At 44.5% G+C, this 16,041-nt stretch overlaps 1 protein-coding gene across 2 annotated transcripts in view; it reads left to right on the plus strand.

Moving 5' to 3' along the window:
- Nucleotides 1-11,729: 11,729 nt before the first annotated feature.
- Nucleotides 11,730-16,041, plus strand: part of DCDC2B (doublecortin domain containing 2B) — a 51,012-nt gene continuing 46,700 nt past the window's right edge. For both annotated transcript variants that reach the window (XM_068268889.1, XM_068268888.1), the window contains exon 1: nt 11,730-12,213. In XM_068268889.1, the coding sequence (XP_068124990.1) occupies nt 11,933-12,213 (281 nt within the window). In that variant the 5' untranslated portion in view covers nt 11,730-11,932. The remainder of the gene's footprint in view (nt 12,214-16,041) is intronic.

Here is a 16,041-nt window from a genome sequence, read left to right on the forward strand (position 1 = left end):
GGTGTCACGCCTTATTCCAGCCCTGCTGCAGACACGACAGCGTTTTCTTCGGATTCGTTGACCTGGGGTAGTCGGAATTGGATAGGCGTAATGCCTTCCATGCAGCCGGCTAGTTGCATCTTGGGGTTGGGCCACGGCACCTCCTGGATACAGGAGTTCCATCACGATCTGTTTATTAAATTGAATAAACGAGCCAGTTCTCCCAGCCTTACTGTAGAGAACAAAGCTGTTGTAAATTGCCAATTGAATGAGGTAAAAAGACACTTTTTTATACCAGCGTCTTGTTTTTCGGGCAACTAAATAGGGCGCTAACCTCTGGTCATTGAAGTCCACCCCTCCCATGTTAGTATTATACTCGTGGACGACAAGGGGTTTTTCAATGACCTGAGTTCGCCGTTGAATTTCAACTGTCGTGTCTGCGTGAATGGTGGACAGGAAGTAAACCTCCCTCTTGTCCTTCCATTTCACCGCGAGCAGGTCGTCAGCACACAAGGCGGCCCTCTGCCCCCGTTGAAGTCTGGTGGTAATGAGCCGTTGGGGGAAGCCCCGGCGACTAGGCCGCACGGTGCCACAGCATCGGATTTTTTCTATTTTTAAGTGCTGAAAGAGGGCCACACTTGTGTAATAATTGTCCACAAAAAGATGGTACCCCTTCTGGAACAAGGGTGACACCAAGTCCCACACAACCTTTCCACTGCTCCCCAGGTAGTCAGGGCATCCGACCGGCTCCAATTTTGAGTCTTTTCCCTCATAGACCCTAAAATAAGATGTATAGCCTGTGGCCCTTTCACAGAGCTTATACAGTTTCACCCCATACCGGGCGCGCTTGTTTGGGATGTACTGTTTGATGCGAAGGCGCCCGGTAAAGCGTATGAGGGACTCGTCTACGCAGATGTCCTGGTCAGGGGTATAAGCATCTGCAAATCTGGATGACAGGTGGTCTATGAGGGGTCGAATTTTGTGGAGCCGGTCAAAAGCAGGGTGGTCACTTCGATGACAGGTTTCGTTGTCATTGAAGTGCAGGAAGCGCAGGATGTTCTCAAATCGTGTCCTGGACATGGCAGCAGAGTACAGGGGAACATGATGTGCTGGGTCCGTAGACCAATAAGACCGCAACACATTCTGCTTTACTAGTCCCGTGTGAAGGAGAAGGCCCAAAAAAATTTTCATTTCGGAAACTTGGACTGGTTTCCACCGAAAAGGCTGGGCAAGGAACTTTTCCGGATTGACGGTTATATATTGTGTGGCCTTACGGTTGGTCTCTGCCACAATTAAGTCCAAGAGATCCTGGGTGAAGAACAGATAGAAAAAGTCTAGGGCCGATCCTAGATTATCTGTCTCCACCTGGACTCCAGACTGGGCGGTGAAAGGGGGAAGTACGGGTGCGGAGGAATCAGGGGATTGCCAATTTGGGCTTGCCAGCACCTCTGGTAAATTAGGGGTAGTACGGGCCCGTCTTCTTGGTGGCTGCGACTGGGATCTTACTGCACGTGCCACCGAACCAGTTTCAACTTCCATGCAGGCCTGATCGGGCAAACACTGCGTTTTTTTGTGTGGATCCTAGTGACCCTAATAGATCTGACTGCGATCAGTAATGATCACTTACAGATACTATATAGTACCAATGTTGATTAGCGACAGTGATGACGCTAATTAGTGACTGTGGTGCAGTGGGCTGAGCACTAACTGACACTTACAAAGGGGCCTAGCTAACTGGCCTAACTGCTAACACTAGTGATACTAAAAAAGTGACAGTTTTCACTGATCACTGTTTTTAGATCACTAGGATAGTGACAGGGGGGTGGTGGTGAGTGGGGAATCAGAGGCAATCAGAAACAATCACAGGACAATCAAAGGCAATCGCAGGCCAATCACAGGGCACTCAATTCACGGGACAATCAAAGCCAATCACGGGACAATCAAAGCCAATCACAGGCCGATCAAACCAATCACGGCACAATCAAAGCCAATCGCGGGACAAAGCCGATCACGGGACAATCAAAGCCAATCACGGGACAATCAAAGCCAATCACAGGCCAATCAAAGCCAATCACAGGCCAATCACAGGCCAATCAAAGCCAATCACAGGCCAATCAAAGCCAATCACGGGACAATCAAATACAATTACAGCACAATCAAATTGAATGTCAGCACAATGAAATTGAATGTCAGCACAATCAAATGCAATTACAGCACAAACAATTACAATGCACTGGGAAGGTGATTGGGAGGGGGGGGGGGTCTGAGGGCGATCAGAGGGTGTGGGGGGTTGACTAGGTGTCCGCACGGGGCAGACTGGGTCCTGATCTGGTGGGTGGCAGACACAGGGGGTGACGATAGATCAGTGAGGGATTACAGGGGAGAATAGATGTAAACAATGCACTGGGGAGGTTATCAGCAGGGGGGGGGGGGGGCTGAGGGCAATCTGAGGGTCTGGGTGGGTGATCAGGTGCCCCCAAGGGACAGTTTAGGGTCTGCTCTGATGGGTGGTGGTGACAAGGGGTGATAGGCAGGTGATAAGCAGGTGATAGACAGGTGATCAGTGGGTAAGGCAGCTGTATACAAACGTATACAGTATACAGGGGGGTGGTCTGGGGGGGATCTGAGGGTAGGGAGGGTGATCAGGGTACCCTAGGGGGCAGTTAGGGACCTACCCTAGGGGATAGCGTCCCTAGATAGTGACAGGGAGTGATTGATGGGTTTTTAGGTGGGTGGTGGAGTGCTAGCAGTGGTGTGCTGGGGTGGTCAGGGGGGGTTCTGAGGGCTGGGGTGGTCGATCGGGGGGTCTGTGTAGGTAAAAGAGTGTGTTTATATACTTATCAGCAGGGCTGCCGTCCTCTCTGATGGTCGCACGACGAGTGACCATCAGCGGAGGAGGCAGCCAGTATAATACACTTTGTTACAATAACAAAGTGTATTATACACTCTGATTGGCCAGATCGCGCAAGTTTGAAACCCGCCGGCGCTGCTGATTGGCCGGCGGGTTTCCGAGTAGGGTGGGCGGAGCCTATTGCCGGCGGCGATCGCGTCATTGATGACGCGATCGCCGCACAGCCACCGCTGATGCCGCCCCCGCCGATGGGCGTATTACGGTCGTTTGGGCCCGGACTTTGCCGCCGCCCATCGGCTGGGGGCGGTCGTTAAGTGATTAAATAGATGTTGTGTTTCAAAGGCAACGACACATGTTCGTTTCGGGCTCTCTATACAATATATGTGCCCTTCATCAGGCTGCAACACAAAAATTCTAAAATAAATAAACAGCAAAGGAAAAAACATACATTCAAATCACAATTCCATGCAAACATCTTAAAAAGAGAAAGAAGACCCACAAAGATGATTGATGGTATATATCACACCTGGTTCACACAAATTCTATGAACCAACATACCAATCAGGATAAGTGTTAAGTTGTAAAGTTCAGACCCTAGAAGACCAGAGATAGATGCTACAAGGCTTCCACCAAAAGACCAAAGGAATAACTCTCCACAACAAGTGGAAAAAAGAAATCTGTTAGAAAGCCAGCAGCCATAGAGGCTTGCATCATGGACTAGTAAATATCAGTCCATGCACATGCCTGAAGGATAACACCGAAAGCTGCATGAAATCTTAGGTAAGAAACAAGAACAGACCTTAAGATACCAAGTCATCAAATATCAAACAAAGCACTTTAAGAAAATGAATGATATATAATGCAGAACATAAGGAGTACAAACCTGTATGGCTCAATCAAGAGGCACAAAGGCCAGATGTATATGTTACGGCCAGAACCCGAAGTTTGGCCACTTCTAGTTCTGGCCGGCCACTTCGGGTTCTGGCCGGCCAATGTGCGAAGTGGCCGCTGCGCTGCGGCCAATGTTAGAAATGGATTGATTCCTCTGAGGTTAATGTATCTTCTGGCCGCAGCGCAGCGGCCAAACGTATCACAACATCGTTAATTTATTGCAATTCAGCCGGCGGCAATGTAACAATTCAAGCCACCGGCTTTTTCTCTGCCTCTCTCTCTCCTCTTATGGGCAGCCGGCGGGGACATGCGTGTCCCCGAGAGTCGTTCGTGGCGCCAGGGCAGCAGAGCGGGGAGGCTGCAGACATCGCTTCTGCCAGCACCCGCTCTGCAAGAACGGCAGGATTCCCCTGCCACGACGAACGACTCCGGGGGGACACGCGTGTCCCCGCCGGCTGCCCATAGAAGAGCGAGAGAGGCGGGAGGGAGGAGAGAGAGGCAGAGAAAAAGCCGGCGGCTTGAATTGTTACATTGCCGCCGGCTGAATTGCAATAAATTAACGAAGTTGTTATACGTTTGGCCGCTGCGCTGCGGCCAGAAGATACATTAACCTCAGAGGAATCAATCCATTTCTAACATTGGCCGCAGCGCAGCGGCCACTTCGCGCATTGGCCGGCCAGAACCCGAAGTGGCCGGCCAGAACTAGAGGTTCTGGCCGTAACATATATAAAGAACAGGCATCTGAGCTCACCAAATGCACAAAAACGGTCTGGAAAAAATGCATACAAAAAATATCAAAAAAACTATAACAAATAGGTTTATGGCTCAACATATAGTGCCCAGAATAATCCCCCTAAGACAGGGCGGATCCATGTCCACCATAATATCACAATGCAACCCCTCATATATGCGGCAACAACATGTGCCATCAAAATATATCAGGGTAAATCCACACGCCATATGTATATCACAATATTATGATGCAACCCCTCATATATACGGCAACAGCATGAGCCATCAAACAAATAAGAGTAAATCCACATACAGATAAAACTGCGTATACCACCATATTGTGATATGGTTCCAAATCTAGAGGGCCCCCGCAACAAGTAACATAGCTATTGTGAAACATTCCCTAAATGGCACACATAAACAAGGTATATACTTACTCTCCCAAGGCGAAATAAAAAAAGATTGCTGCTAAGTTGGAAGTCCTATGAGAAATGGCGTACAGTGCTGTTTAAATACTGCACTCGGTGTCCTACACACGCTGTGTGTCGCTAGCACTGCAGAGGGTATAGCAGCACGCAGGGGGGTCCTGGAGGCACACCATGGGGCAACAGAGGCTGGTGTTAGTGTGCACAACCAGCCTCCGTGTCCCACTAACATAATTAAATCCCACCTCGGGTTCTCTTTAAGGGCAAAGAGCTCAGCGCTGCGGTTACTGTAAGACTCCTCCCTATTTAGTCTTTTGCTCAGTACCTGTGGTGACAGGCCCTTTCTGTTTGCCCTTACAGTACCGTAGACTGCTGTCTGAGCAGAGTACAAAAACTTGAACATTAGGATGCTGGAATAATAATTGTCGAAGTACACTACTAGGTGTAGTAAACGGTCGATTAAGTCCACCACAATTTTTTCCCTTGCACCCATGTAGGGAGGGCATCCAGCAGGTTGTCTAAGGCTGCCCTTTCCTTTGTAAATGTTGAAGGTATACGTATACCCCATTCCACTTTTGCATAATTTGTAAAGCTTTACACCATGATCGTGTAAACTGTCATTTACACGATCGTTTCCATATTTTATGTATTCTCTCCTGGCAGAGAACTGGGCTTGTGAGAGCAAAGTATTTTATGGCTGTAATCCCTTGTCAGGGAGCTATAGTCTGACTTGGAGAAAAACTGTTGCATAGCTGAATATTAACTCTTTCAGGCAGAGAACGAAGAAAAGCATCACAGCATATTTGTGTGCTATTCACTGTACACACACATGTCCATCATGTCACATAAGCTTCTACAGTGGTGTGAAAAACTGTTTGCCCCCTTCCTGATTTCTTATTCTTTTGCATGTTTGTCACACTTAAATGTTTCTGCTCATCAAAAACCATTAACTATTAGTCAAAGATAACATAATTGAACACAAAATGCAGTTTTAAATGATGGTTTTTATTATTTAGTGAGAAAAAAACTCCAAATCTACATGGCCCTGTGTGAAAAAGTGATTGCCCCCCTTGTTAAAAAGTAACTTAAAGGGACTCCGGGCAGTGCAGAAACTATGGAAAGATGCATATCATTTTAAAGCTTTCTTTCTCCTCTTTCCAATGATATATAAACCACCACCCTACGTCTTTTAGTTTTCGCTATTTTCGCGATTGAAATTGCCGCGACCGCGATTTCGGTCGCGAAAATAGAGAAAACTAAAAGGTGTAGGGCAACGATTTAGGTGTCGTCAGAAAGAGGAGAAAGAGAGCTTTAAAATGATATCCATCAAGCCATAGTTATATTGTATTACACAGGACGACACTTTCCCCAGTGTCAGCAGCTCCATTCTGCTGAATGCAGCTGCTGACTTTGACAAAAAGTCGCCCTGTGTAATACAATATAACTATGGCTTGATGGATATCATTTTAAAGCTCTCTTTCTCCTCTTTCTGACGACACCTACATCGTTGCCCTACGCCTTTTAGTTTTCTCTATTTTCGCGATCGAAATCGCGGCCGCGGCAATTTCAATCGCGAAAATAGCGAAAACTAAAAGGCGTAGGGTGGTGGTTTATATATCATTAGAAAGAGGAGAAAGAGAGCTTTAAAATGATGTGCATCTTTCCATAGTTTCTGCACTGCTCGGAGTCCCTTTAACTGTGGTTTATCACACCTGAGTTAAATTTCTGTAGTCACCCCCAGGCCTGATTACTGCCACACCTGTTCCAATCAAGAAATCACTTAAATAGGAGCTATCTGACACAGAGAAGTAGACCAAAAGCACCTCAAAAGCTAGACATCATGCCAAGATCCAAAGAAATTCAGGAACAAATGAGAACAAAAGTACTGTAATTGAAATCTATCAGTCTGGTAAAGGTTATAAAGCCATTTCTAAAGCTTTGGGACTCCAGCGAACCACAGTAAGAGCCATTATTCACAAATGGCAAAAACATGGAACAGTGATGAACCTTCCCAGGAGTGGCCGGCCGACCAAAATTACCCCAAGAGCGCAGAGAAAACTCATCCGAGAGGCCACAAAAGACCCCAGGACAACATCTAAAGAACTGCAGGCCTCACTTGCCTCAATTAAGGTCAGTGCTCACGATTCCACCATAAGAAAGAAACTGGGCAAAAACGGCCTGCATGGCAGATATCCAAGGCCCAAACCACTTTTAAGCAAAAAGAACATTAAGGCTTGTCTCAATTTTGCTAAAAAAACATCTCAATGATTGCCAAGACTTTTGGGAAAATACCTTGTGGTCCGACGAGACAAAAGTTGAACTTTTTGGAAGGTGCATGTCCCGTTACATCTGGCGTAGAAGTAACACAGCATTTCAGCAAACGAACATCATACCAACAGTAAAATATGGTGGTGGTAGTGTGATGGTCTGGGGCTGTGATAGATGGAACCATGAATTCTACTGTCTATCAAAAAATCCTGAAGGAGAATGTCCGGCCATCTGTTTGTCAACTCAAGCTGAAGCGATCTTGGGTGCTGCAGCAGGACAATGACCCAAAACACACCAGCAAATCCACCTCTGAATGGCTGAAGAAAAACAAAATGAAGACTTTGGAGTGGCCTAGTCAAAGTCCTGACTTGAATCCTATTGAGATGTTGTGGCATGACCTTAAAAAGGCGGTTCATGCTAGAAAACCCTCAAATAAAGCTGAATTACAACAATTCTGCAAAGATGAGAGGGCCAAAATTCCTCCAGAGCGCTGTAAAAGACTCGTTGCAAGTTATCGCAAACACTTGATTGCAGTTATTGCTGCTAAGGGTGGCCCAACCAGTTATTAGGTTCAGGGGGCAATTCCTTTTTCACACAGGGCCATGTAGGTTTTGAGGTTTTTTTTTCTCACTAAATAATAACAACCATCATTTAAAACTGCATTTTGTGTTCAATTATGTTATCTTTGACTAATAGTTAATGGTTTTTGATGAGCAGAAACATTTAAGTGTGACAAACATGCAAAAGAATAAGAAATCAGGAAGGGGGCAAATAGTTTTTCACACCACTGTATTTAAGCGAATACAGTCAAACACAAGTGCAGTCAAAATGCTCTGTACTTGTGTTTTGAAGCAATTCTTCTCATGTGGTTTAGATTACCATTCATTGTATGCATTTTCAATAATTCCTCGGCAACCATGCATCAATGTATGGCTGAAGACATTAGGCAGCACATTCTTTGTACTCCTGATGTCCTTGTGGAGTCGCATTGCTTGCCTGAAAACGCGGTCGAAATTGGCAAGCGTGTTAAAATTGCGTAATGTTATTTACAATGCAACATTTAGCCCCCCAGTATAGGTAGCCAGCAATAGGTGGCCCAGTACTGATTAGCCAGCCATAGGTGGCAGAGTATTGGTTAGCCAGCCATGGGTGCATATAGGGGATAAATCTACCCCTCAACGTCCCCCGTTGAAGGGGTATAAGCATTAGCCACAGTGTTTTTACAAAAGCCTAGTGCTTCTTTTTATCAAGGAGAGCGACCAGCCGACATCCTGACGGACCACCTAGAGTAGAGTCATGTCTCCACCTGCTGCCAGTGGTCAGTTGCCCCTAAAAATCCAACTTTATGAGTAGACCTTTTGCTTTATTCTTTCCACATATTGTGTTACTTTGACATACTTCACCATTGGGCTCCTGTTTTCTCTCTTGTATCTTTTGCTCCTGGGTGCTCACACACCCCATCCACTTTGTGTCAGCCATACAGTGGTTTGCAAAAGTATTCGGCCCCCTTGAAGTTTTCCACACTTTGTCATATTACTGCGACAAACATGAATCAATTTTATTGGAATTCCACATGAAAGACCAATACAAAGTGGTGTACATGTGAGAAGTGGAACAAAAAATCATACATGATTCCAAACATTTAAAAAAAAAAAAAAACTGCAAATTGGGGTGTGCGTAATTATTCAGCCCCCTGAGTCAATACTTTGTAGAACCACCTTTTGCTGCAATTACAGCTGCCAGTCTTTTAGGGTATGTCTCTACCAGCTTTGCACATCTAGAGACTGAAATCCTTGCCCATTCTTCTTTGCAAAACAGCTCCAGCTCAGTCAGATTAGATGGACAGCATTTGTGAACAGCAATTTTCAGATCTTGCCACAGATTCTTGATTGGATTTAGATCTGGACTTTGAATGGACCATTCTAACACATGAATATGTCTTGTTTTAAACCATTCCATTGTGACCTTGGCTTTATGTTTAGGGTCGTTGCCCTGCTGGAAGGTGAACCTCTGCCCCAGTCTCAAGTTTTTTGCAGACTCCAAGAAGTTTTCTTCCAAGATTGCCCTGTATTTGACTCCATCCATCTTCCCATCAACTCTGACCAGTTTCCCTGTCCCTGCTGAAGAGAAGCACCCCCAGAGCACTATATTTAACAGTGGGGATGGTGTGTTCAGAGTGATGTGCAGTGTTAGTTTTCCGCCACACATGGCGTTTTGCATTTTGGCCAAAAAGTTCCATTTTGGTCTCATCTGACCAGAGCACCTTCTTCCACATATTTACTGTGTCCCCCACATGGCTTGTGGCAAACTGCAAACGGGACTTCTTATGCTTTTCTGTTAACAATGGATTTCTTCTTGCCACTCTTCCATAAAGGCCAACTTTGTGCAGTGCACGACTAATAGTTGTCCTATGGACAGATTCCCCCACCTGAGCTGTAGATCTCTGCAGCTCGTCCAGAGTCACCATGGGCCTCTTGACTGCATTTCTGATCAGCGCTTTCCTTGTTCGGCCTGTGAGTTTAGGTGAACGGCCTTGTCTTGGTAGGTTTACAGTTGTGCCATACTCCCATTTCTGAATGATCGCTTGAACAGTGCTCTGTGGGATGTTCAAGGCTTTGGAAATCTTTTTGTAGCCTAAAGCCTGCTTTAAATTTCTCAATAACTTTATCCCTGACCTGTCTGGCGTGTTCTTTGGACTTCATGGTGTTGTTGCTCCCAATATTCTCTTAGACAACCTCTGAGGTCGTCACAGAACAGCTGTATTTGTACTGACATTAGATTACACATAGGTGCACTCTATTTAGTCATTAGCACTCATCAGGCAATGTCTATGGACAACTGACTGCACTCAGACCAAAGGGGGCTGAATAATTACGCACACCCCACTTTGCAGTTATTTATTTGTAAAAAAAAATGTTTGGAATCATGTATGATTTTCGTTCCACTTCTCACGTGTACACCACTTTGTATTGGTCTTTCACGTGGAATTCCTATAAAATTGATTCATGTTTGTGGAAGTAATGTGACAAAATGTGGAAAACGTCAAGGGGGCAGAATACTTTTGCAAACCACTGTAGGTGCCACCACTATAGGTTAGCCAGCCATAGAATACAGAGCAGGAGGGGGGAGCAGCAGCCGCACATGGGAATCTGCCACGGGAAGAGAGACCCGACTCCTCCCTTCTTCTCCTCAGGCCCCCCTCCGTGCTCCGCTCTCCATTGAAAAGATGTCCAACAGCAGCGGCGGGGTGGCAATAACTCACCTTCCGGGCTCCAGGCGATGTTCACGTGCCGCCGGGCTGCACTCTCTGTGTACATCACTGCTCACAGGAAGTAGTGTAAGTACTACTTCCTGTGAGCGGTGATGTACACAGAGAGAGCAGCCTCGCAGCATGTGAACATTGCCTGGAGCCCGGAAGGTGAGTTATTGCTAACACCCCGCCACCGCTGCTGGATATCTCTTAAATGGAGGGGGGAGCATGGAGGGGGACTCCAGGAAAGGGATGGAGGAGTCGGGTCCCTCTTCTGACGGCTGAGTCCCATGTGCTGCCGCTCCCCTCCTCCTTTACTGCGCCCCCCTCACTGCACCCCTGGCGGTCATCCGGGCTGCCCGCCCCTAGAAACGGGGCTGGCTGGATCCATACTGCATGTAAAATGCCCGCTAATGGTACAATTTGATGTAATCTGAGTAAAAGGATTCTATGATTGATTGGTCCAGAAAAGTATATCGATCCAAATATTGGATTTTACGACTGAATTGGAAGAGAGAAAATGCCCTAATTGACCTGTTTTGGGAACAATCGATAATTACCATCCAAATACTTTCGATCATAAAAATAGCCACGAAAGATCACATCTGATGAAAAAATTGTACCGTTAATGGGAACATTAACATGCGTTATAAATATTTGTGAATTGCACAGGACACTGTGTGCGTTATACCATACAAATTAATGTAAAGCATACATGCAGCAAGTTAGAATAATATGATCCGTTCTGGAGTTTTTACGGTTTGATTTCAACAGTACCTTTGATAATAAGACTATGCGAGCGTTAACGCTAAGGGCTCTTTCACATTAGATAATGCATGCATGAATCCAATTTGGTGCATGCATTATGACCCACGGCGTGATGTTGATGCGTCATGCAGATCAGCGACGCTAGTTCTAATTCACCCGACGGGAAAACGCTTGTGGTGTACGATTAAAAGCTCCCAGATGCGTTACAGTAGAACGCTCTGGAAAGCTTTGACTAATGTGAAAGGTAACATGAGTCAATAGACTTTCATATTGCCCTGCTTACCGCATCCTGGGAGCGATCCGTCAAAATGCACGGATCAGCTCCTAGTGTGAAAGAGCCCTAGTAGTGAGTGTTTGTAAACATTAGGGTTGTTTGTTACAGTGTACTGTACAGAGAGTTTCTAGTGTCTTAAATTTCCAGCTCGGCACCTGTGTAAACTGGACTGGGGAGTCTGGGATGTCAGCTGATTATAGAGAAATGTGGATCAATGGTAAAGTGTACTGCAGTTCTTGTACAGGGGGTGTGCCTCTTGTAACTGAGCACCCTCCTCTCTTCTCCTACACACAGTGGTTACCTAGCAACAACAAAGAGTCACAGCAACTAGATGATAGACAGGGAGAAGGGAAAGCTGTGTTTGAACAGTGTGTGCTTAGTACAGAAATAGTACTGTCATATACATGTAACTTTTGGCCTACGTAGAGAAGATCTTTTTGTGAGGCGGTTGCTTTTCAATCACTTTTTAAATTTTATCACACGGCTGGACAAGGATGGCCTCCCCTTTGGGGACACAGGGGGTCCCGCATGGCAAAAATGTCATGGTGTTTAGAAACGGAGACCCTTTTCACAATGGCCGCCGGATGGTAGTAAATGAGAAGCAGTTTGTGACTTTTGAGGCTTTTTTAAATGAGGTGACCTCAAGTATCCAATCTTCAACAGCTGTGCGCAGTATCTACACCCCACAAAATGGGCACCGTGTGACTCAACTCGGTGACTTAATGAACAGGGGTCAGTATGTGGCTGGAGGGAATGAAAAATTTAGAAAACTCGAGTAAGTATTTTTATTATTTTTTAATTTTATTCATGTCTGTCTCTAGACCACATAAAAATATACTTTCACAGACACATGCATATTAAACTTTTGGGCTTGGTCTGCCAGGTATTATATTTGATGTGCCTTCATATGATAATGATTGGATTGTATGGTATTATTGTCCCCAAAATATGCCTACCCATGTGCTCTTAGCAACTGATTTAACAGTATAATTTTCCAGAATGGGCCACAATGATGGATCTTGTGTTAAAGGACCACTATTGCGAAATATTGTAAAATTGAAAATACTTGAGTATACATACGTATAAAATTTAAATTTGTTCCAGGATAACAAGGAATATTATTTTTCTCCCTATGTCGCTGTCACTTGCAGTAGCTAGTACAAATCTAACATATCTGACAGGTTTTTGTCTAGTCCATCTCCTCATGAAGGATTCTCAAAGTTTAGTTCAGGATGTTAGCGTCAAAAAGGTTTGCAGTTTTTTTTTATTTTAGACCTTAAAATACAGATGTAATCACACCGCTTACCTACGTGCTTCAATTTTTTTGTAAATCGCTTTTCTAAGCGCTTTTGCAGAGCGATTTGTTTTTTCACTTCCTGACGCAAGTGAGGAAGTGAACTCTTTGACCCGGAAAAGAATAAATACAATGTATTTATTCTTAAAAGCGCTGGGGAAATTGCTATACAAAGCGATTTTTCAAGCGTTTTGCGATTTCACTATACCTTCCATTGAGGCGAATTGCCCCAAAAATGGTACAGGCAGCGCTTTGGTGAGCGGATCATAATCGAACTGCTCAGATGCGAACACTCTCATAGGGAATCATTGCACAAGCGCTTTTAGGGGGATTTTGAAAATTGCCGGCACTTAAAAAAAGGTGACAACGCCCTTACAAGCCCTTAAGGTTCCCCTTAAGTGATTACGAATTCTAAGTAGTCATTTTCAACCTATTTTAAAGACCACTTGCATGGTTATTGTACTGATCTTTTGCCACTAATGTTTCTACATTGCTGACCCAGAACTAGAAAGTTGTGCTGATCCAATCCTCTGCCTCTATTATTTCTCAGTCACCCAAAAGGAGCATGCAGATCAATGTTCTAAGTCTACTGGCTGCATGCGTATTCCATTTCTACAGCTTGATGACCAAGCAACTGGTACTTTGTAAAAGGGAACAAAAAAAAAATAGCCCCCATATTCCTCTCACTACAGGATTCCTTTAGGAATTGGAATACTGTTAAGTATACAACTGGCCAGGCAACTGGTATTGCTTAAAAGGAAATAAGTATGGCAGTCTCCATAACACTCTTGCTACAGTTGTGCTTAAAGGGAATGTCCAGGCTCCGTTAGAAAAAAAAAAAAAAAAGATCTACTTACCCAGGGCTTTCTCTAGCCCCTGGCAGCCAACGTCCCACGCTGCAGCTCCACTCTCAGCCACTGGCTCCTGGTCCCCCCGTCCGCTGCAGAGGCTGACCTCGGGAGGGTTATGGGGGTTAGCATTCCAATAAAACAATGGCATTTATGTTTTTTTTTTAAATCACACCGTTAAGAATGATCAATGAATTATGATTTTTTTGTGATCATTTTATTGAATGAGGGAACTGAAAAATGTTATTGAATTGAATCAAGTCCAATATATTAAAACATTCAAAGGATAACTATAGTTTCTTTTGTCATAGTTTTTTAAAATTCATTGTTTAATAAATGCATGAAATCTGTGGCCAGCACATAGGGATAATGAGTAGACACAAGTGCAAAGAGCCGTCTGATGCTGTATACAAGATGCAGGGGTAAATTTCTCAAAACCAGTGCTAGAAAAGTTGGAGCAAACACTGATGCCCACACCGTGGCTTCTGATTGGTTGCTCAAATCAACTGCTCCACTTTTGCACCTACATCATTCCAGTTTTACTCCCAATTTTTCTTGCACAGGTTTTGATAATGGTGCCCATACCCTAATCTATTTCACCCAGCAGATTCAATCACTGTGATCTGGCCAAAATCAAATAAAATTATCAATTGGGGTGGATGGTAGTTAGTTCAAAACTGGGTGTGACGATAGATTATGGCCTTCTATAGCAGAAAAACTAGGCACTTGGCCAGGGCTGGTGGCCTTTTAAGGTCTTCCCCCAATTAACTGTGCTCTCCTCAGGCCCCTGCAGAGTACTCGCAGTGGAGCGCACTCACCTGTCCAGCCAGCGCGCTCCCTCCTGTTTCCTTCTGTCTTCATCTCCCAATACTGATGCCTATTCTCCATGAACTGGCAGAGTGTTACGTGAGTACGCACTCATAGTTACATTGTTAGTTTGGTTGAAAAAAGACATTCGTCTATCGATTCCAACCAGAAAAAAATACATGAATAAGTAAGCATTAGGTATCTTTCTCTCCTGCAACGTCACATATCTCAGTTGATCCAGGAAAGGCAAAAAAAAAAACCCTTACAAGTCTTGGGCCAATTAACCTCTAATGCTGGGTACACACAATACGTTTTTCCGATCGATTTCAGATTCAATTCTGTTATCTTTTCTTATCTATTTCTATTCACTTCTATGAGAAATCATTCAGAAAAACGATCGAAAATAAGATCGGACAAAAATAAGATCGGACATGTCGGAAATTATCTATCGAACCATCTATCTAACACAAAATTGTATGGTATGTACCTAGCATCAGGGGAAAAATTCCTTCCTGACTACAGGTGGCAGTCAAATAAAATCCCTGGATCAACCTTGCTGGGAATTAACTAGTAATTATAGCTGCAGATGTCTTTCAATGCAAGGAAGGCATCCAAACCTCTTTTAAATGCAGATATAGAATTTGGGTGGTAAAATACTCCACATTTTAACAAATCTTACTGTAAAGAACCTCCTCCTAAATAGATGGCAAAACCTTTTTTCCTCCATACGCAGATCATGCCCCCTTGTCCCTTGTACAATCCCATGGATAAACAGCTCATCTGCCAAGCCTTTGTAACATGCGACTGGTGACAGAGAACAGGCATGGGGGGTTTGAAGAAGTACACAGGAGCGAGTGTGCTGGCCGGATAGGTGGGTGTGATCCCCTGTGAGTACTCTGCAGAGGCATGGGGGTAGACCTGGGAGGCCTGCTGGTTGGCCCTGCATTGCAGCAGTTCCATAGATTTATTTTTTTAATATAGATTTCAAGCTGAATCTATTAAAAATGTATTTGCAGTGTATGGCAGGAGTAGATCTGTCTCTGATCAGATTTCAATTAGAGAGGAATCTACAGTATCTCCTGGGCGCATCACCTGCCAATCTGCCCTGATCTATTTACTTTATCTATAAGCAGTGGGAAGAACAATGGACAGTCTGTACCTTTTTTCAAAGCTTTTAATACTGTATAGTCAAAGCAGCACCTACAAAACAAAGCTATATTAGCTTTCATTTCAGTCAGGAAATGTTACTTTTATGTGGTGTCTTTCTGTAAATCTTTTTTAAGTATGGTTCCCTGTCAATTCCTGAATGCCTTCACATAACCTGACCATGACCTCTGCTATTCAGTGATCTGTGGTATTGATTTATAAATGGCTCTTTTTCCACAGTTTTATTGCAGCGCTGTCCTTTGTACACCTATAATGGCATACTGCTTGCACTGATAAAACCTTGATGTAAAGACCCAACAGTATGAAGTAGAATACTGTGAAAAAGTCCCCATTCTAACCAAGAAGTAGAAAACATACTTTGCACACTGTTTTCCAGATCTTCCTATAAACATATGTATACAGTGGTGTAGCAATAGGGGATGCAGAGATAACAACCGCAGCAGGGCCCCTGGACCAGAGGGTCCCTCCTTCAACTGCCTTATTAGCT

The sequence above is a fragment of the Hyperolius riggenbachi genome, chromosome 2 (assembly GCF_040937935.1).
Source record: "Hyperolius riggenbachi isolate aHypRig1 chromosome 2, aHypRig1.pri, whole genome shotgun sequence".
In the NCBI taxonomy this organism is placed as follows: Eukaryota; Metazoa; Chordata; class Amphibia; order Anura; family Hyperoliidae; genus Hyperolius; species Hyperolius riggenbachi.